The sequence below is a fragment of the Plecotus auritus genome (assembly GCF_963455305.1).
Source record: "Plecotus auritus genome assembly, chromosome: 3".
In the NCBI taxonomy this organism is placed as follows: domain Eukaryota; kingdom Metazoa; phylum Chordata; class Mammalia; order Chiroptera; family Vespertilionidae; genus Plecotus; species Plecotus auritus.
Window position 1 is genome coordinate 171,253,640 of NC_137772.1, and position 21,220 is coordinate 171,274,859.

The 21,220-nt window shown below is 38.9% G+C and overlaps 2 protein-coding genes across 2 annotated transcripts in view; one reads left to right on the forward strand and one right to left on the reverse strand.

Annotated features, from left to right (window-relative positions):
* LOC308244235 (olfactory receptor 6C68-like) overlaps positions 1 to 21,220 on the reverse strand; it is a gene marked incomplete at both ends in the record, with an annotated part of 109,921 nt that overhangs the window by 22,815 nt on the left and 65,886 nt on the right. The gene's annotated exons all lie outside the window — the stretch shown is intronic.
* LOC308245254 (olfactory receptor 6C6-like) lies at positions 1,815 to 2,771 on the forward strand (the record flags this gene model as incomplete). The annotated part of the gene is made up of 1 exon (XM_080662213.1): positions 1,815 to 2,771. One exon carries the CDS (start codon positions 1,815 to 1,817, stop codon positions 2,769 to 2,771), a length of 957 nt encoding a protein of 318 aa, XP_080518339.1.

The following is a 21,220-nucleotide window of genomic DNA, read 5'->3' on the forward strand; positions in this document are numbered from 1 at the left end:
AACTAAACTTGTCTTTAAATTGTCTTATTGATCCATTCTTTTTGATGGAGAAATAAAAACGTCTATAAAGTTTTGCTATGAACATATATAAATATAACATGTATTTTCATAGGTAAATGACTAATTCATTTTCTTTATCTAACCCTATGAACTTTATCTGAATTAGATAAATTTGAAGAAGCTATTTTTCACTTCTTGAGGAAATCTAACAAAACATTTACACCCAGTTCAAATTTAAAAACAATTGGTGTGTTTAACAAAACTCAGAAGATTATTAAAACTAGAAAATGATGAAATAATGTCTTTACAAGTTATAGTTAGCCTACCATGTCATAAAATTCCACAGGTAATGAATAAGAAATATAGATTTATATTTTAATGAAAAAAAGTGATTAATGGAAAAACTTAAGGAACAATCAAATAGAAATATTTATGTGGAAATGCAAGGACTAACATTATTCATAGACAATAAACAGATTAAAACTGGTGGCAAGCATTCAGATATGTTTAACATAAATATTCTAGGGATTTAGGAACTTTAAAAAGAATACGTATGAATAAAATAATATCAGCTTATCTAGAAAAGTAGTGGAATATATTTGAATAAACTTAGTTGATAAGAAATAAAAGTACTTATGTGACATTTGATTTTTTTCTATTATAGTTTATATTTTTAAAACATGGGGGGAAGAAGAAAGACTTTTGAATATCATCTGGCAATTCTGAAAATTGGCTAAGACAAAGAGTCGTGCTCTATTACAAATAATATAATTAACAGCAAACAAATTGTAATTAGTAACTATGGAATATTGTTATAACACTAGTCAGTGAGAAGAACTGTGACTGTGCTTAAGATCATTTTATATGCAAACAGAAAGCTACAGCTTCTTAATGTAATCTGCACAACCATAAAGAAGGTTATATAAAACTACTATAATTGAATAAAGTAAAAATAGATTAAAATATAGGAAGACTTATTTCAGTTTTTCTGTTTGTTTATTTCCTAAGTCATCCAGATTTGAATAATTGTTACTGATTTCCTGGGAATTTTCTTTTTTCTTTTTAATACATTTTATTGATTTTTTACAGAGAGGTAGGGAGAGGGATAGAGTTAGAAACATCGATGAGAAAGAAACATCGATCAGCTGCCTCCTGCACACTCCCCACTGGGGATGTGCCCGCAACCAAGGTACATGCCCTTGACCGGAATCGAACCTGGGACCCTTCATTCCGCAGGCGGACGCTCTATCCACTGAGCCAAACCGGTTAGGGCAACTGGGAATTTTCTAAGTGTTGAATCTAAAGGCCACTGGTAAAATGTATGAATAGGCAAGCAGATGGAGTCGAAAAAAGGTAAAAGAAATGCTACAAAAAAAAAAAAAAAATAAATAAATAAATAAAAGAAAGGACATATAAAATGGAACTTAGTGATGACTAAAAGGAATAAAATTACTCAAAATATTTGCTAATTTCAGAAAATAGAATGTCTGAACTATTTAAATAGTCTATTAGGGTAAAGTCTTTGCAAGATGATATAGATCAATGTTAAATTGTAGAGGTAAAGTCTGAATGACTGATAAACCACAGTGAGACTTATTTCAATCTTGTCAAAGGAAAATACTCAGCATTTTTATAAAGATGACTGACTTTAGAGGACATGTTCATTTTGATGAACTCAAAGTAGATTTGTGAAAATATTTACACACTGGTAAGTTTCTGAATGTGAAACATTCTATGGCAGAGAATAAAGAAAACTATTTTCTCACTTGTGCTTTAATTTTTTTTTCTAGCTTTGATAGGAAAATAAAAAAGAAATGAACAAGTCAACAGAAATAGAGTTCATTTTGCTTGGACTGACAGATGACCCTCTGTTGCAAATTGTGATTTTCCTGTTTCTATTTTTCAATTACATCTTGAGCCTGACAGGGAACTTAATTATCATTCTCCTCACCATGCTGGATCCCCGTCTCAAGACTCCAATGTATTTCTTCCTCCGAAATTTCTCCTTCTTAGAGATTTCATTCACAACCGTCTGCATTCCACGATTCTTAATAAGCATTCTGACTGGAGACAAAACAATTTCCTACGGTGGTTGTGTAACTCAATTGTTCTTTTTTATTTTATTGGGAGCTACAGAATTTTACCTTCTGGCTGCCATGTCCTATGACCGCTATGTTGCCATCTGCAAACCGCTGCATTACCCCATCATTATGAACAGCAAAGTGTGCTGTCAGCTTGTACTCAGCTCTTGGATATCTGGATTCCTAATCATATTTCCCTTTTTGGTCTTGGGACTCAAGCTGGATTTCTGTGCTTCCAAAACTATTGATCACTTCCTCTGTGACACTTCTCCTTTACTGCAGATCTCTTGTACGGACACACATTTCATGGAATCGATGGCCTTTGTCTTAGCTGTGGTGACACTTGTCATCACTTTGTTGTTAGTGGTCCTCTCCTACGTGTACATCATCAAAACCATTCTAAAATTCCCTTCTGTTCAACAGCGAACAAAGGCCGTTTCCACCTGTTCCTCACACATGGTTGTTGTCTCTATTACTTATGGGAGTTGCATCTTTATGTATATGAAACCTTCAGCAAGGGAACGGGTGTCTTTAACTAAAGGCGTAGCTCTGCTCAATACCTCTGTTGCTCCCTTACTAAACCCCTTCATTTACACTCTAAGGAACCAGCAGGTGAAAGAAGCTCTCAAGGATATGCTTCAAAGGTTTTGTTATTTTGAAAACAATGAGACAAAATTGGGGTGTAAGTAATACGTTGTCGAAACATGAATGGGGAAATTGAAAACAACTTTCAGTTCATTCGTTCCTAGCTATGCCATTTCTCCCCTCAATGATTTATATCCTATTAGGCTTACTAAGTCTTCCTGATCTCTGTACTTCTCTCTGTTCTTTCTGAATAGATTTTTTTGCTCTTTAGTAGTAAACTGCCTTCTCCAATTCAGAATATTTAATTCTACCTTTGACTAGAAATATCTCTTCCCATAAATACTTTTATGTACTGAATGCTTTCAAAAACTAAACCTTGCAAGATATACGTGGTTAATTATTTCAACATGTGTGTGCTAATTGCTAAGCATTGCATGTGATCTTAAGTATTTAAGTATTTTCTCAGCTAAAATGTGAGATAAAACTCAAAATCTGATAATTATAACATGCAATAATTGCTATTGTGATGAAAAAGAGCGAAATTAAATAAGTTTAAGGATCATGGTAGCCTTTCAAAAAGTTATTTATGCTGAAACTTGAAAGTTGAATAAGGAAATAAAAGATTCCAAGTGTTCTATAATCAGAGATATAAAATGTGAAAAGGAGAGTTACAGTGATTGAGCATATGGTATTTGTAACATTATTAGGTATTGTTTGGTGTAGAAATAATTGAACTCCAGGCTTTGATTAAAATTGCTTATATTGCATTGCAGTATTAGGCCTACAAATGATAGTAATCCATGAAAGAAATTTAGATATAATTTATTTACATATGGGGTTGGGGATCTTTCTATATATTTTAAACTATTTTCAAATTAAAAATGCCTGACCCATTTTGGTTCTATTAGTGTAATCAAATTTAAGAAGCATAATGTTTTTGAGGTGTACCCATACTATTACATGCATCCTTAGTTCATTCCTTTTTGCTGATGTGATTTAGTAGAATATCTGGTGTCCTTGAGTCATAGCTTGCTTTCTCACCCCTAGTCCTACACCTTGGCATTCTTATTCTCTGAGGAATCTCTCCCTGAGACTGACCAGTGTGAAAATCAGGATGTACCATATTCTGAAATGCCAATCGCTGAAAGCTGTAACCATCCCACAATGTCCTTTGAAATAAGCTGTCTGTCAAAGGGAAATAGATAAAAGGGAATGCTTCTCCATGTCTTGGTAACTCTACCCTTCACTTTCCATTCTCTAAGGAAGTTGGACGACTGGGAATGTCCCTAGAGGAGAAAAAGAAGGATACATGTGGAGGAATACCATGACATTTTGTGGCTCATTTTAGAAGCCCATCTGTGTTCCAAATTAACTCCTATGATTTTTTTTGAAAAAAATTTAAAATTTTTTGTTGTTGTTGAAAGTGTTACAGTTGTCCCTCCCTTTTCCCCAATTGACCCCTTCCTCTCTGTTCCCACCCCCTCCCCAGGCCTACACCACACTATTATCTGTGTCCATTGCAATAGACCTCAAAACTCAACCTGCTTTTGAAGAGCTAGGGAAATAATGTTTGAACACCAGATAGAATATTGAGGAAACTAATAGCATACATCTCAGGTTGGAGTCCTTTGGAGACTGGTTCAGGAAAGATGGTGGGAAATGGCAGTAATTTCTGAGAAAGCATCTATCAATATTCTCAGCAGTAAAGTAGGTAGTTCTCAACGTGCTATAAAACCACTGTGGATCTCCTGTCTGCTCACCAGTCTGACTATAGAACAACTCTGGAGATTATTATGCTAAGTGAAATAAGTAAATCAGAGAAAGAAAAATACCATATGATCTCATTTACATGTGGAATCCTAACAAACAAAATAAATTGATAAACACAATAGAAATAGAGGCATGGGTACATGGAACAGCCTGACAGCTATCAGAAGGGGAGTGAATGAAGGAATGGATGAAAGAAGATAAAAGGATTAGCCAAAGAACATATATGCATAACCCACAGACAATAGTGTGGTCATGGTGAGAGGGATGGGGTGGCAGGGGCTGGGTGGAGGTGGGCAAAAGGGGGGCAGATGAGGACATCTATAATAGTGTCAACAATAAAAATAAATGTAAAAAGCCAGCCTCTGCTGTTTTTCCATTTTACAAATTTTGCACAAAGTCCTCTCATTGATAAACTATACATTTGAACCACACAGGGAAGAGGATGCTGGAAAATGGTATCCTGTTTCCCGGGCACTCAGAGAACAACTAAGAAAGTCATATGTGATCAATTGGCAACAGACAATTCAATGCAGATACTTTGAAAATAACCAAAAACATGGGCTTAGAAATTGCAAATCATTACTTCTATCTCTGGCTGTGCCAAAGAATGATGTCAGTGTTAGGGGCAAGTTAAAGAGATAAGATTTGTTTTGTACCTCTTGTTCAGTTTATCCCATTAAATACAATAGTACTTGAAGGTTTTACATTATGAATGCTTCAATCCATGTAATACATTCATATTACTTCAGACACTTTTGGCACCCTGCTGAAAACTATGTTTCTACAGGGCACAGTATATGGACTTTATATGGAGGAGAGAATGAGAAAAAAAAGAGATATAAAAGTAAGAAAATAACTTATATTACTACTAGAGGCCTGGTGCATGAAATGTGCACTCTGGGGGAGGGGGGCCCTTAGCCCGGCCTGTGCCCTCTTGCAGTCCAGGAGCCCTCAGGGTGGGAGAGGCTCCCGCCACCACCGCTGGGCTAGCCAGCCCTGAGCCCGGCTTCTGGCTGAGTGGCGTTCCCCCTGTGGGAGCGCACTGACCACCAACTTGTGTTGAGGGTCTGCCCCCTGGTGGTCAGTGTGCATCATAGTGACTGGTAGTTCTGCCATTCAGTCAATTTGCATATTACCCTTTTATTATATAGGATTAAAGTAATTATATTACCAGGAGGCTAGCACAAGTCTAGGACACATAATTACAAATTTCTGTGGTGAGGAGAGAACCAAGATGGTGGCATAGGTAAACGCCTGTACTTGCTGCCTCCCACAACCACGTCAAAATTACAACTAAAATAAAGAACAACTATCATCCAGAACCACGGGAAAGCAGGCTGGGTGGAAGTACTACATCTAGAGAGGTAAAGAAGAAAGCACATTGAGACTGGTAGGAGGCGTAGAGGCACAGAACGGGCTGGTCCGGCACCGGGTGTGCGGGTTTTTAAATAGGGAGGGAGATTGCCTCTACAGAGGCCACCTGGAGGAGCAAGGAGTCCCAGCCCCACACCAGAGCCCCAGCCCAGGGTCCCAGAGCTGGGGAAAGAAGTCCCTACGAGCCATAAGAACTACGGACTGTAAAAACCAGTGCGGATTGGGGCTGAGTGACACACCGGCTGCTGGAGACCCAACTGCTACTCTTAAAAGGCCAGCACAGTGAACTGAATTTACAAGCTCTTGCATGCTCTGACCTCCAGTGCCGAGCAAAGCTTTGGGGGACCTAGATACATACGGGGAGAAGCTGAGCTGTCTGGCATTGGGGCAGGAACTCAGGGGCAGCTTTCTTCCAGATGGATATGCTTGCAGCAGTCATTGTTCCCCTGCTGGGACTTCCCCGTAAAGGGCTGACTGGCAGCCATTGCTGTTTGCTGCACCCTGGTGATTCCCTGAGACCCCGCCCCACCCAATTTACAACCCCACCCAAGCTGTGCTCAGCAGCTTTTGTATATGAATGGTGTATCCTTTCCCAGCCTAAAACTGTCAAAAAAGCTGCAGCTGGGTCAGGGAGCCCCAAACCTATCAATAAAAGCCACAACGCTGGCTCCAGCACCAGCCTGCCTTGCTTCATAGCTGGGCCTGGCATGGACAATTCCAAACCTGATACAAAGAAGAGGAATCTGCATATCTCTCTGTAGCTCCTGCTGGGTGGCCCCAGGCAGTGGCTGACTTTGCACATCCCTGGAGACCCAAGATCCAGTGTACCCAGTGATCAGTGTGAGACCATGCCAGATTACAACTCTACACATCCATAAGTGACACACTCAAAGGGCAGACTCAGTGAGCACAAAGCCCCACTGAAGCAAGTCCTAATCCATAAGGGTGTCTCCTGCACAGCAGCTTTCTCACTGAAATCACAGCTGGTCCCTACAGCCAATTGGCCTGGAGATCATTTCCCCACAGTGACACCAACAGCCATCAAGGCTCAATTACAACAAGACTGTGAACATAGCCCACAACAGGGTGCACCAACAGTGTCCACCTCAGGTGATTGGGGAGGCTGAGCCAGGGGTCCCTATAGGACACCTACTATACAAGGCCACTCTATCAACTCAATTAGCAGCTACCCAATACATAGAAGCAAACACAGGGAACCAGCCAGAATGTGGAGACAAAGAAACATGTCACAAATGAAAGAAATGGAAGAAAGCAAACTACTGGATATAGAGTTCAAAATAACAATTATAAGGTCACTCTAGAAACCACCGAGGAACTTAGTGAGACCTTCAAAGATCTTAGTGAGAATGCCAAAAATATGGAAAAGGACCTGTCAGAAATTAAGCATACACTGACTGAAATAAAGAATGATATACAGAAATGCAACAGTAGACTAGAGGATCCTGAGAATTAAGTCAATGATTTGAAATATGAGGAAGCAAAAAACACTCAACCAGAAGAGCAAAAAGAAAAAAGAATCCAAAAACATGAAGATAGTGTAAGGAGCCTCTGGGACAACTTCAAGTGTAGCAACATCCAAATTATGGGGGTGCCAGAAGAAGAGAGAGAGAAAGATATTGAAAACCTATTTGAAGAAATAGTGACAGAAAACTTCCCCTACCTGGTGAAAGAAATAGACTTACAAGTCCAGGAAGCACAGAGAACCCCAAACAAGAGGAATCCAAAGAGGACCACACCAAGACACATCATAATTAAAATGCCAAGGGCAGGGAGGAAAAATGGCGGTGGAATAGACAGACATGTTCTGAGCCTTGTCCTGGAGTAGAAAGAAAGAACAGCTGAGGGTTGCACGAGGAGTGTTTGTTGGCAAGTTAAGGGACAGCTAAACTTCAGAAGAAGGTGGGGGACTGCTAGACGGGTTTCCCCTGACCTGGCAGCCCCCACTGTGGCTGGGTCCCTTTCCGGAGCTACAGGCTCCGACGAGGAGTTTGCGCCATCTTGAACGGGAAAGTGGAGCTTATCGGAAGCCTGAGAATCCACAACTGCAGCACCCACGGAACAGCTGCGAGCCCCAGAACACAGGTCCCCAGTTGACGCAAACACGCGGATTCAGAGGACCTCTACGCTCCACTACCGAAAGGTCAGATTTCGCCAGGGATAAGGTGAGGTCTTTGGTCCCGGAGGGAGAGAGGAACGCACGTTTTGCGGGAGCTGGAAGACCAGGGAAGTCTGAGCCTAGAAAAATCCCTGGCTGTTGGGGCTGGCATGATCTGTGAATGTGGAAGGGGGTCCTCAGAGCTGCTAAGGGATCGCTAAAAAGCAACCCATTTTGATCTGACGTTCAGGGACAGCCTAAGAATTTCAAGGTGTGCCGGCTGCTTAGACTTACGCGCAGCCCATGAGTTCGCACACTTGGGCTTTTTCCTCTTGAAATTCTTGCTTCTGATTACTAAGCCCAATACATAGGATCACCCAGTTGGGGACACCCTGGGAGACTGCAGGGGAAAGTTGTTTTTCTGGAACCTGGGGATTGGAGCGGGGAGTGACCATTGGAGAGCCAGCTCTGAGGCAGCCCACTCCCACAAACCGGTAGTGAGTGCCACAGGGAAAGAAGGCTCTAACACTGCCTAGAGAGGCCATAGATAGACCCGGAAGTCAATCCAGAAACACTGCCACCCAGGGGCTGAATCACAAATTGACTCTTGTGTAATCAAAAATAAAGGAATAAAAGAAATTAAGACACACCGCCTGCTTAAAATCAGGATTGGCTTACAACACTGAAGAGTAGTGGAATGCAGGGAACTGAAATACTGTCCGGACTGAGAAACAGGCGTGCCAAACAGAACAACAGAGGAAGTGAATGACCTTCACTACTCCACATTTTATTTTTATTTTTTATTTTCATTTTTTGCATCTTTTACTCAAGAAACTAATTTTTTTTCTTTTTTCCTCACTTGATTTTATTTTTTAAATTATTACGTTTTTATTTTCAATCCGTATTATTACTACTGCTATTTCATCTTTTTTTTTTTTAAGTGTCATTTTATTTTCTCGTCATTTTACTTTGGGATTAGTGTTCTACATTCTATTTTCATCTTTCCTTTAGCATCCTTTTACTTTATCTCAACTCTACCTTTATGCCATCACACTCTTCCTAACCTTCCCCTTTTCGGTGTCGTGTTTATCTTACCCCTTTCCTGCTTTAGATTTTCCCTATTCTTACTGTTTACCCCCTGTTAAAATTTCACCCTACTTACATATCTAATCTCCAATCCCCTGCTCCAAGTCCTTACACACCTCTCTCTTCACTGTCTTAACTATCCAAAAAATTGTTTTTCTCTCTGTCCTTTTGTTGTTGTTTGCTTGAATGTTGATTATATTGAATTTTTATGCTTTTTTTGTGAGATTGTTTTGCTTATTCTTCTTTTGTTTGTTTGTTTATTTATTTGTTTGTTTTGTGCTTCTGTTTTCCCTTGCCTCACTCAATATTAGTTGGTGTTGTAGTTTGTATTAATCCCCAGGTACTTGTTGCTGGCATTTGCTGGGATTAGTGATTGTTCTATTGGAGTTTTATCCCCATATATATAGTTTGTTCCCCTATCTCTTTGTCTCTTTCTTGTCTCTCTTACTTTTTTTTTCCTTTTCCCAATTTCATTTTGACACTCCTTTTTTTCCCCTTTCTTTCTTTTTCCTCTTCTTCTTTCTCTCCTATCCCCTAATTTGCCTTTCTCTGGTGGTCACCTTATTGGAGGTTATTAATATCATGAATAAATTTATGTTCAGTGCCTTGTGTGTTGTACCTGGTAGTGCTGTATTTTTTGCCTTTAAATCAATGCAGGAGAGAGAGAACTACATAACCAGACACCCAGAGAAGAGAGACCATGGGGAGACAAAGAAACAGCCCACATATGAAAGAAAAGCAGGCATCACCAGAAAAGGAAGTAAACAAAATGGAGGCAAGAAACCTTCCAGAGAAAGAATTCAGAGAAATGGTCATAAGGTGGCTGAAAAGAATGGAAGACAAATTCGACAATATAAGCAAGAACCAAGAGGAAATGAAGAAGAACCAAGAAGAAATGAAAAATGACATTGCTGCTGTAAAGAACTCAACAGAAAGCATCAAGAGTAGACTAGAAGAAGCAGAGGACCGCATCAGTGAGCTAGAAGACAAGATGGGAAAAAATACCCAAGTAGAGCAACTTCTAGAAAAAAAAAATTAAAAGGCAGGAGGAAAGCCTAAGGGAACTTTGAGACAACATGAAACAAAACAACATCCACGTAATAGGGGTTCCAGAAAGAAAGGAAGCTGAACAAGGAATAGAAAACCTCTTTGAAGAAATAATGACAGAAAATTTCCCTGATACAGGGAAGAAAAAACCCACACAAATCCAAGAAGCTCATAGAGTCCCAAGCAAAATGAACCCCAAAAGACCGACACCAAGGCACATTATAATTAAATTGGCAAACACCAACGACAAAATAAGAATCTTAAAAGTGGCAAGAGAGAGACAGAAAGTTACATACAAATGAACCCCCATCAGACTAGCAACTGATTTCTCAACAGAAACTCATCAGGCCAGAAGGGAATGGAATGAAATATACAAAGTCATGCAAAGGAAGGGTCTGAATCCAAGAATACTGTACCAAGCATGGCTATCAATCAAAATTGAAGGTGAAATCAGGAGCTTCACAGACACAAAAGGACTAAGGGAATTTATTACCACCAAACCAGCAATGCAAGAAATGCTAAAGGGTCTGCTGTAAAGAAAAAAGTAATAGGAAGCGAAGAAGGAACACAGGGGTAAAGAAAAAATATGGTGACAAATAAGTACCTATCAATAATAACTTTAAAGGTAAATGGATTAAATGCCCCAATCAAAAGACATAGGGTAACGGATTGGATAAGAAAACATGACCCATATATCTGCTGTCTACAAGAAACCCACCTCAGAAAAAAGACGCACACAGACTGAGGGTGAAGGGATGGAAAAAGGTTTTCCAGGTGAATGGAAATGAAAAAAAAAAAGCTGGGGTAGCAATACTTATATCTGACAAATTAGATCTCAAAGTGAAGGACATAACAAGAGATAAGGAAGGCCACTTCATAATACTAAAGGGAGCAATCCAACAAGAAGAAATAACTCTGGTAAACATATACGCACCGAATACAGGAGCACCCAAAAACATAAAAAAACTCCTGGAGGATATCAAGGGAGAGATTGACAGCAATACAATCACAGTAGGAGACTTTAATACCCCACTATCACCATTGGACAAATCCTCTAAACAAAAAATCAGCAAAGAAACATCAATCCTAAATGACTCACTACACCAGATGGAATTAATTGACAACTTCAGAACATTTCACCCCAAAGCCACAGAATATACATTCTTCTCAAGTGCACATGGGTCATTTTCAAAGATAGACCATATGTTGGGACATAGGCAAAGTCTCTTCAAATTCAAGAAGATAGAAATCATATCAAGCATTTTCTCAGACCATAGTGGCATAAAACTGAAAATCAACTACAATAAAAACAACCCAAAGAAATAAAACACATGGAGACTAAACAGCATGCTATTAAACAATGATTGGGTTACCAGAGAGATCAAGGAAGAAATAAAAAACATCATGGCAACAAATGACAATGAAAACACTACAATCCAAAATCTATGGGACACAGCGAAAGCAGTCTTGAGAGGGAAGTTCATAGCTCTACAAGCCTACTGCAAAAACAAGAAACAATGGTAATAAATTACCTAACCCAACAACTCAAAGAGTTAGAAAAAGAGCAACAAGAAAAGTCCAGTGTAAGCAGAAGGAAGGAAATAATAAAGATCAGAGCAGAGATAAACGACCTACAGACCAAAGAAACAATACAGAAGATCAACAAAACCAAGAGCTGGTTCTTTGAAAGGATAAACAAGATTGATGAACCTCTAGCCAGGCTCACCAAGAAGCAAAGAGAGAGGACCCAAATAAACAAAATCAGAAATGAAAGAGGTGAAATAACAACAGATCCCGCCGAAATACAAATGATTGTTAAAAAATAATATGAACAACTCTATTCCAAAAAACTGGACAACCAGGAGGAAATGGACATATTCCTAGAAAAATATAACCTTCCAAAACTCAATCAGGAAGAATCTAAACAGCTCAATATGCCAATAACTATGGAAGAAATTGAAGCAGTCATCAAAAAGCTTCCGGCAAACAAAAGCCCGGGGCCAGACGGCTTCACAGGAGAGTTATACCAAACATTCAAGGAAGAACTAAAACCTATCCTTCTCAGACTATTCCAAAAAATTTATGAGGAAGGAACACTTCCAAGCTCCTTCGATGAAGCCAGCATCACCCTAATACCAAAACCAGATAAAGATAACACAATGAAGGAGAATTACAGGCCAATATCCCTCATGAACGTAGATGCCAAAATCCTCAACAAAATTCTAGCAAATCGGATCCAGCAGTACATCAGAAAGATCATACACCATGACCAAGTAGGGTTTATCCCAGGAATGCAAAGATGGTACAATATCCACAAATCAATAAATGTGATACTTCACATAAACAAATTGAGAGATAAAAATCACATAGTCATATCAATTGATGCAGAAAAAGCATTTGACAAAATCCAACACCCTTTCTTGATAAAAGCTCTCAACAAGGTGGGAATAGAAGGATCATACCTCAACATAATAAAAGCTATATATGATAAACCCACAGCTAACATTATACTCAAAGGGCAAAAACTAAAACCATTTCCCCTAAGAACAGGAACAAGACAGGGATGCCCACTCTCACTACTCCTGTTCAACATAGTGCTGGAAGTATTAGCCATTGCAATTAGACAAGAAGAAGAAATAAAAGGCATCCAAATTGGAAAAGAAGAAGTAAAGCTGTCCTTATTTGCAGATGACATGATATTGTACATAGAAAACCTGAAAGACTCCATCAAAAAACTAACAGACTTAATAAATGAATTTGGCAATGTAGCAGGATACAAAATTAAGGCCAAGAAATCTATGGCATTTCTATACACCAATAGTGAACTTACAGAAAGAGAGACTAAAAAAGCAATCCCATTTACCATCGCACCAAAAAAATTAAGATACTTAGGAATAAACCTAACCAAGGAGGTAAAAGACCTATACGCGGTAAACTACAGGACACTGAAAAAAGAGATAGAGGAAGATGTAAACAGATGGAAGAACATACCATGTTCATGGATTGGTAGAATCAACATCATTAAAATGTCCATACTACCCAAAGCAATCTATAAATTCAATGCACTCCCCATTAAAATACCAATGGCATATTTCACAGACCTAGAAAGAACTCTCCAAAAATTCATCTGGAACAAAAAAAGACCCCGAATAGCCACAACAATCCTGAGAAAGAAGAATAAAGTAGGAGGGATCTCAATACCAGATTTCAAGCTGTATTACAAAGCCACTGTCCTCAAAACAGCCTGGTACTGGCACAAGAACAGACATATAGAACAATGGAATAGAATAGAGAATCCAGATATTGACCCAAACCACTATGCGCAATTAATATTTGACAAAGGAGGCATGAGCATACAATGGAGTCAAGACAGTCTCTTCAATAAATGGTGTTGGGAAAATTGGACAGATACATGCAAAAAAATGAAACTAGATCACCAACTTACACCATACACAAATATAAACTCAAAATGGATACAGGACTTAAATATAAGACGGGAAACCATAAAAATACTAGAGGAATCCACAGGCAGCAAAATCTCAGACATATGCCGAAAGAACTTCTTCACTGATACTGCCCCTCGGGCAACAGAAGCCAAAGAGAAAATAAACAAATGGGACTACATCAAAATAAAAAGTTTTTTCACAGCAAAAGAAACCATCAACAAAACAACAAGAAATCCCACTGTATGGGAGAATGTATTTGCAAATGGTATCACTGATAAAGGTTTAATCTCCAAAATCTACAGGCAGCTTATACAACTTAATAAAAGGAAGATAAATGATCCAATAAAAAAAATGGGCAACGGACCTAAATAGAATCTTTTTGAAAGACGACAGAAGGAAGGTCAAGAGACACATGAAAACATGCTCAAAGTCACTAATTATCCGAGAGATGCAAATCAAAACTACAATGCGATAGCATCTCACACCTGTCAGAATGGCTATCATCAACAAATCAACAAATGACAAGTGTTGGCGAGGATGTGGAGAAAAAGGAACCCTCGTGCACTGCTGGTGGGAATGCAGACTGGTGCAGCCACTGTGGAGAACAGTATGGAGTTTCCTCAAAAAACTGAAAATGGAACTCCCATTTGACCCAGTGATCCCACTCCTAAGAATATATCCTAAGAAACTAGAAACACCAATCAGAAAGGATATATGCACCCCTATGTTCATAGCAGCACAATTTACAATAGCTAAGATTTGTAAACAGCCTAGGTGCCCATCAGCAGATGACTGGATCAGAAAATTATGGTACATCTACACAATGGAATACTATGCTGCCATAAAAAAGAAGGAATTATTACCATTTGTAGGCACCTGGATGGAATTAGAGAACATTATGCTAAGTGAAATAAGCCAGGCAATGAAAGAAAAATACCACATGATCTCACTCATTTGGGGATAATGAAAAACAGTATAAACTGATGAACAAAAAGATAGATACAGAGGCAGTAAAGCATCAAACAGACTGTCAAATTACAGCGGGAAGGTTAGGGAGAGGTGGGGAAATAAGAGATCAACTGAAGGACTTATATGCATGCATATAAGAATAACCAACGGATGCAAAACATTGGGGGGTGAGGGCATGTATGGGAGTGGGGTGGCGGGTGAGGGCATGTATGGGAGTGGGGTGGGGGGGCAATGGTAAGATATGTACACATATAATGCCTTAATAAAAAAATTAAGAAAAATAGATAAAATGCCAAGGGCAAACGACAAAGAGAAAATCTTAAAAGCAGCAAGAGAAAAACAGTTAGTTACCTACAAGGGAGTACCCATATGACTGTCAGGTGATTTCTCAACAGAAACTATGCAGGTCAGAAGGGAGTGGCAAGAAATATACAAAGTGATGAATATGAATGGTCTATCCCAGTGGTCGGCAAACTCATTAGTCAACAGAGCCAAATATCAACAGTACAACGATTGAAATTTCTTTTGAGAGCCAAATTTTTAAAACTTAAACTTCTTCTAACACCACTTCTTTAAGATAGACTCGCCCAGGCCATGGTATTTTGTGGAAGAGCCACACTCAAGGGGCCAAAGAGCTGCATGTGGCTCGCGAGCCGCAGTTTGCTGACCACGGGTCTATCCTTTCAACCAAGATTACTCTACCCAGAAAAGCTATTATTTAGAATTGAAGGTCAGATAAAGAGCTTCACAGACAAGAAAAAGCTAAAGGAGTTCATTACCACCAAACCAGTATTATATAAAATGCTGAAGTATTTTTTTTAAGAAGAGGAAGAAGAAGAGAAAAGTAAAGATAAAAAATATGAGCAGCAAAGTGACAACAAATATATATCTATCAACAAGTGAATCTAAAAATCAAATGAATAAAAAATGTGATGAACAGAATAAACTGGTGAATATAATAGAATCAGGGGCATGGAAATGGAATAGACAGGGAAAGGGGTAGGAGGGGGGTGTGGGAAGAGATTAGACAAGAAGTTATATGCACATATGCATTACCTATGGACACAGACAATAGGGTGGCAAGGGCCTGGGGTGGGATAGGAACAAGGTGGAGGGGAGCTATGGGAGGAAAAAAGAGGGACATCTGTAATAATCTCAACAATAAAGATTAAAAAAAATTTATGTGGTGAAAACATTTAAGATCTACTCTCTTCATCACTTTTAAGTATATAAAACCATATTGTAACTATAGTCATTATGCTGTATATTAGATCCCCATACTTATTCACTTTATCCTATGACTAGAATTTTGTACCTTTGAACAACATCTCCCCATTTTCCCATCTTCTGGTCTCTGGAAAATTTTAATTTGTATATTGATCCCATGCTTGATACAGAATCATAAAAATGTGTTTGTCAGCTATCATCTATGTGTTTAATATATTATTACAAAATACATTATAATTTACTATTAGTAGAGTATAAAAACTGAGTGTTAAAGAAATTGAACATCATCTAAGATAATACAGTACTGTTGTAAACAAGAATATTTTCATTTTTAAAAAATAGATTGTCAGAAAATAAATAAGCAGATATAGTGATTTCATATGTCAACAAGAAATTTAAATCTGCTTTATTCATAAACTTGAATGTTTTAGAAATATGATGACAATGATGAAGTAGATGAAGATGGTGATAAAGATAAAGGTAAGTTTATTTAAGGCTTCCATGGCCCTAGCAATACAAGCTTTATATTACTGTCTCTACCTAGCCCCCTTCTATCTCTGCACAACCACTGAGCCACACCAGCTGGGAAACCATTATATTTCTTTATCGGTTTCATCTTTGAATTTTTTTTTAGAATTTATTTTAAAATTATTTATTTGCAAAGTAAGAAAGGGAGCCATAATCAGTCCACAGATTTTAAAGAGTTTCCAAAATACAGAAAGAACATAATTTCCCTGTGTATCCTCATCTCAGTTTCACTCCACATTTATATCACCTTATTTTTATCTTTACTGGATGGGAACCAAGGGAAAAGGGAAAGGATACTTGATATCCAATACTTGATTATCCTATTAGGGTCAAGAACAAAAAGATGGCCCTAGCTGGCTTGGCTCAGAGATAGAGTGTTGGCCCATAAACTGAAGGGTCCTGGGTTCAATTCTGGTCAAAGACACATACCTCGGTTCCAGGCTCAATCCCTAGTCCTGGTGGGGGCGCGTGTGGGAGGCAACCAATCAATGTGTCTCTCTCACATTGATGTTCCTATCTCCCTGTCTCTCCCTCCTCTTCTGCTCTCTAGAAATCAATGGAAAAATATCCTCTGGTGAGGATTATCAACAACAAAAAAAAGAATAAAAAGATATTCTTTGTAAGTGTAAATTGATCACTTTATGGAGAAAGATTGGTGTAAAGGAAGCATGGCGAGACAATAAAAGAGAGTGCAGGGTCATGATTCAAGCAAGACAACCTATCTAATAAAAGAGTAATATGCAAAATGACCATCACTCCAACACACAAGATGGCTGCCCCCATGTGGACACAAGATGGCCACCACAAGATGGCCGGCAGAGAAGGGCAGTTGTGGGTGATCAGGCCAGCAGGGGAGGGCAGTTGGGAGGGACCAGGCCTTCAGGGGAGGACAGTTGGGGGGACCAGGTCTGCAAGAGAGGGAAGTTGGGGGAGACAAGGTCTGCAGGGGAAGGCAGTTGTGGGTGATCAGGCCAGCAGGGAGGGCAGTTGGGAGGGACCAGGCCTTCAGGGGAGGACAGTTGGGGGGACCAGGTCTGCAAGAGAGGGAAGTTGGGGGAGACAAGGTCTGCAGGGGAGGGCAGTTGTGGGTGATCAGGCCAGCAGGGAGGGCAGTTAGGGATGATTGGGCCAGCAGAGGAGGACAGTTGGGGGGGACCAGGCCTGCAGGGGAGGGCAGTTAGGGGTGACCAGGCCTGCAGGGGAGGGCAGTTAGGGGTGACCAGGCCTGCAGGGGAAGGCAGTTAGGGGAAAACAGGCTGGCAGGGGAGCAGTTAGATATCGATCAGGCTGGCAGGGGAGTGGTTAGGCGTCGATCAGGCTGGAAGGCATAAGCGGTTAGGGGCAATCAGGCAGGCAGGCAGGCAGGCAAGCGGTTGGGTGCCAGCAGTTCTGGATTGTGAGAGGGATGTCCCTTGAGGGTACCAGATTGGAGAGGGTGCAGCTGGGCTGAGGGACACACCCCCATGCACAAATTTTGTGCACCAGGCCGCTAGTAATTAAATAATTGTAATCTGGGGGGTTTTTTGTTGTTGAATGAGAAGGGGAGCAAATAGAGTATAGAGCTAACAAGTGGAAATTACATGGGCCTAGACTTGGAATTTCTAAAAACATTAATAATAGATGCAAGTAATTTATTAGAAATTCTAAATCATTATTCTATCAAGAAGGGAGATCAAAACTCCTATGTATCAATTGGTAGTTAGGAGTACCAATTGGTAGTTATAGAATAGTCACAAAGATGTAAAGTATAGCATGGGGAATATACTAGTAGTCAATAATATTGTAATAACTGTTGGCTACTAGATTTATCAGGGTGATCACTTAATAAGTTATGTAATGTCTAATCACTGGGTTGTAGACCTGAAACTAATATAATATTGTATATTAACTGTAATTAAAAAATAAAAATTATTTACAGTAAGAAAAGAAAGAAAAAATCCTATGTACCTTCCAACCCACCATTTCATATCATTAGAGAAGGTCTTGATGTCCAACTTATGTCAGATAAAATGATAGCATTTTCAATGTTCACAACAGGTAGAATATTAAAGTAAATGAAAGCATCATTTTAAATTATGAAAAAGGAAAATACCTACTTATATTTCATTTAGATGTAACTGGACTATAGTGAAATTGGATGTGGGATAGTTTCATACTGATAATAAAGTCTAATACAGAAAGTCTCAAAGCCAAAGAAAGAGCTAAACTTAAGTTTAATTAAATTTCTTTAGTAAAACATTGAAAATATTAATGCATAATCCACTGCCACACTTCATACAATTTCTTTCTTAAATTTACTCTTACCTAGCCTCCCTTCCCTCCCCCCAACACACACATATCATGTTTCTCTGATAGTTTCATTTTGTTTTCCTTTTCTCCCATAACCCTTATTTCCACTAAAAAATATTACTCATTGCCTATTGGCATCTTGTATTTTCTTTCCACCACCCTCTCTTCAAATCTACCACATACTGTAGTCTGATTCTCTTTAAGGTTGAGAAAGATAAAATCCGAGCAGAAATGCCTGTGGTGATAATTTGTACTGTTATACAAAATGGTAACATTTATCAATATGTTAACAAAAGTTGAAAATTAAAAATCACACAGTATATCAACACTAGTTTCTCATATTTTGAGTTCAATCTCAACATCTTTGCCTACTAAAATAGTTAATAAAATTTCAAACAAATAAATAAATAATGCATAAATGTGGTTTTAACCAGAAAAGTGGCAATGAAAATGGTGAGAGGTGGTTAGGTTCCAATATATAGATGGAGTTTTCAAACATGAGACCAAATAAGAGCACCTTGGGAATAAGCATAGAAAGAAAACAGACCCAGAGACTGAACCTTGGGGCAATTCAACATACGGAAGTCAGAAAAATAAGGAGGAATCAGCAGAAAATATGTACACAGAGCACATAGTGAGGAAGGAGGGACAATCACCAGGTAGGTGAGAAGGGCATTAAGAAAATAAAGTGCAGAAAGGGTTTCAGGCAAATAAAAGGCTGTCAATGTTCTCTGGCCCAGTGGGAAAAGAAAAGAGAAAAAATTCTCTCTGGAGTAGATAGAATCATATATATAGTCCTCAGCTTTTTTTCTGTCAGAATAACTTCAAACACAGTGTCCAGCAAAAAAAAAAAAAAAAAAAAAAAAAAAAAAAAAAATCATACATGAAACAATCGAGAAAAAAACACCCATAAATACAGAAACAAATAGTGTCTCCAGAAGTTGGAATTATCTGGCTAGCTACTATAATAAACTAAGTGTACTGTGTTCAAGGACAAAAGCTGAAATCTAATCTCTAGATTGTCAACCTATGTTCTTTTTAAAAAACAAGCAAATGTATATTCAAGGTGGTCAAAACCTGGAAACAACCAAAGTGTCCTTTGATAGATGATTGGATATAGAAGATGTGATATCCATGTTCCCATTTGTAACAAGATGGATGAATATTGAGAATATTATGCTAAGCCAAATAAGTCAGACAGAAAAGGCCAAGAATGTGTGAGCCATGTCCCGTGTGGTTCAGGGTTCAGGATCTGGAGAAGAGCCAGGTGCAAATGACAGAGACAAGACAAGAAATAATAATTTGGAAATAATGGGGCCAGGCGGAATGTCCAAAGCAAGAGGAAGGACTTCACTGGTGCCCAGGCCTTGCAAAACTTTTATTCAATTTTGGATACACATAAAGCCCTTAGTCAGGCAATTCCGGTAACAAACAGACTATCTTAAAGGTCAGTAAATATTAGTAAAGATTTACTCTTAGACTATTTGGTCAGGAAATTGCTTGAGCTACCATTGTCTCGACTAAACAGTCAATGCATAGCTCTGGCCCTTGCCAGGGCTCAAGGTTCACCAGCGTTCTGGGCTCCTTGTTTACACTTCTCTAACAGTGAAGACAATGGATAGCTTCCAACACAAGAACCATCTGATTTTACTTATATGTGGATTATATAACTGAAAGCAATAAATGCACAAAAAAGAAAACAAACAGAGTGATATCAGAGGAATGGCAACATGAGAGAATCCCTTGGCCTCTCCCCCTGAAATTTCAACAAGTTAACCAACTATAATTCAACAAAGAAATTCCTGCTCAATACAGAGCCATGCCTGAGAGATCCATGCATTAAAACATCTAAAGGTGAAAACCTGGAATAAACAGGGAGATGAGACTGGAGGAAAATATAGACGGCCAACAAATGTAGATGGTGCATTTATAAAACTGTACACCTGAAACCTATATAATTTTATTAACCAACTAGAGGCCTGGTGTATGAAATTTGTGCATGGAGGGGAGTCCCCTCAGCCTGGCCTGCACCATCTCACAATCCAGGACTACTGGCTCCTAACCGCTTGCCTGCCTGCCTGCCTGCCTGATCACCTCTAACCACTCACCTGCCTGTCTGATCACCACTAACCACTCTGCCTGCCTGCCTGATTGCCCCTAACCACTCTGCCTGCCTGCCAGATCACCCCTAACCACTCTACCTGCCTGCCTGATCGCCCCTAACTGCTCACCTGCCTGCCTGATTGCCCCTAACTGTCCCTGACTTGGCCCCCGCCACTGGAGCTTCATCCAGAGGACATCTGTAATGACATCTGGAAGGCCATTCAGGTGTCCGATCTAATTAGTATATTATGCTTTTATTATTATAGATGTCACTCTAATACATTAAATAAAAATCAGAAAAAAATTAATTTAACATAATATTGGCATAATAAATGGTAGCTCTTAAAATAAAATAAAAATTAGTTTACATTGCTGCCTCTAATTCTAATCTAACACTGAATTCTTTTCCCATTCACATTTGATTCCCCCATTTTTTTCTACAATGAGATTCCTACTTCTCATCATTAATATATTTATTAATTTGCCCAATGTTAAAATTTACACAAAATCAAATCAGAATTATTCCATCAGTACTATGAATGATGCACACACTATGTGAAGTTTTTTTGTCTGACAGGTAAAAATTATACCTCTTGGTG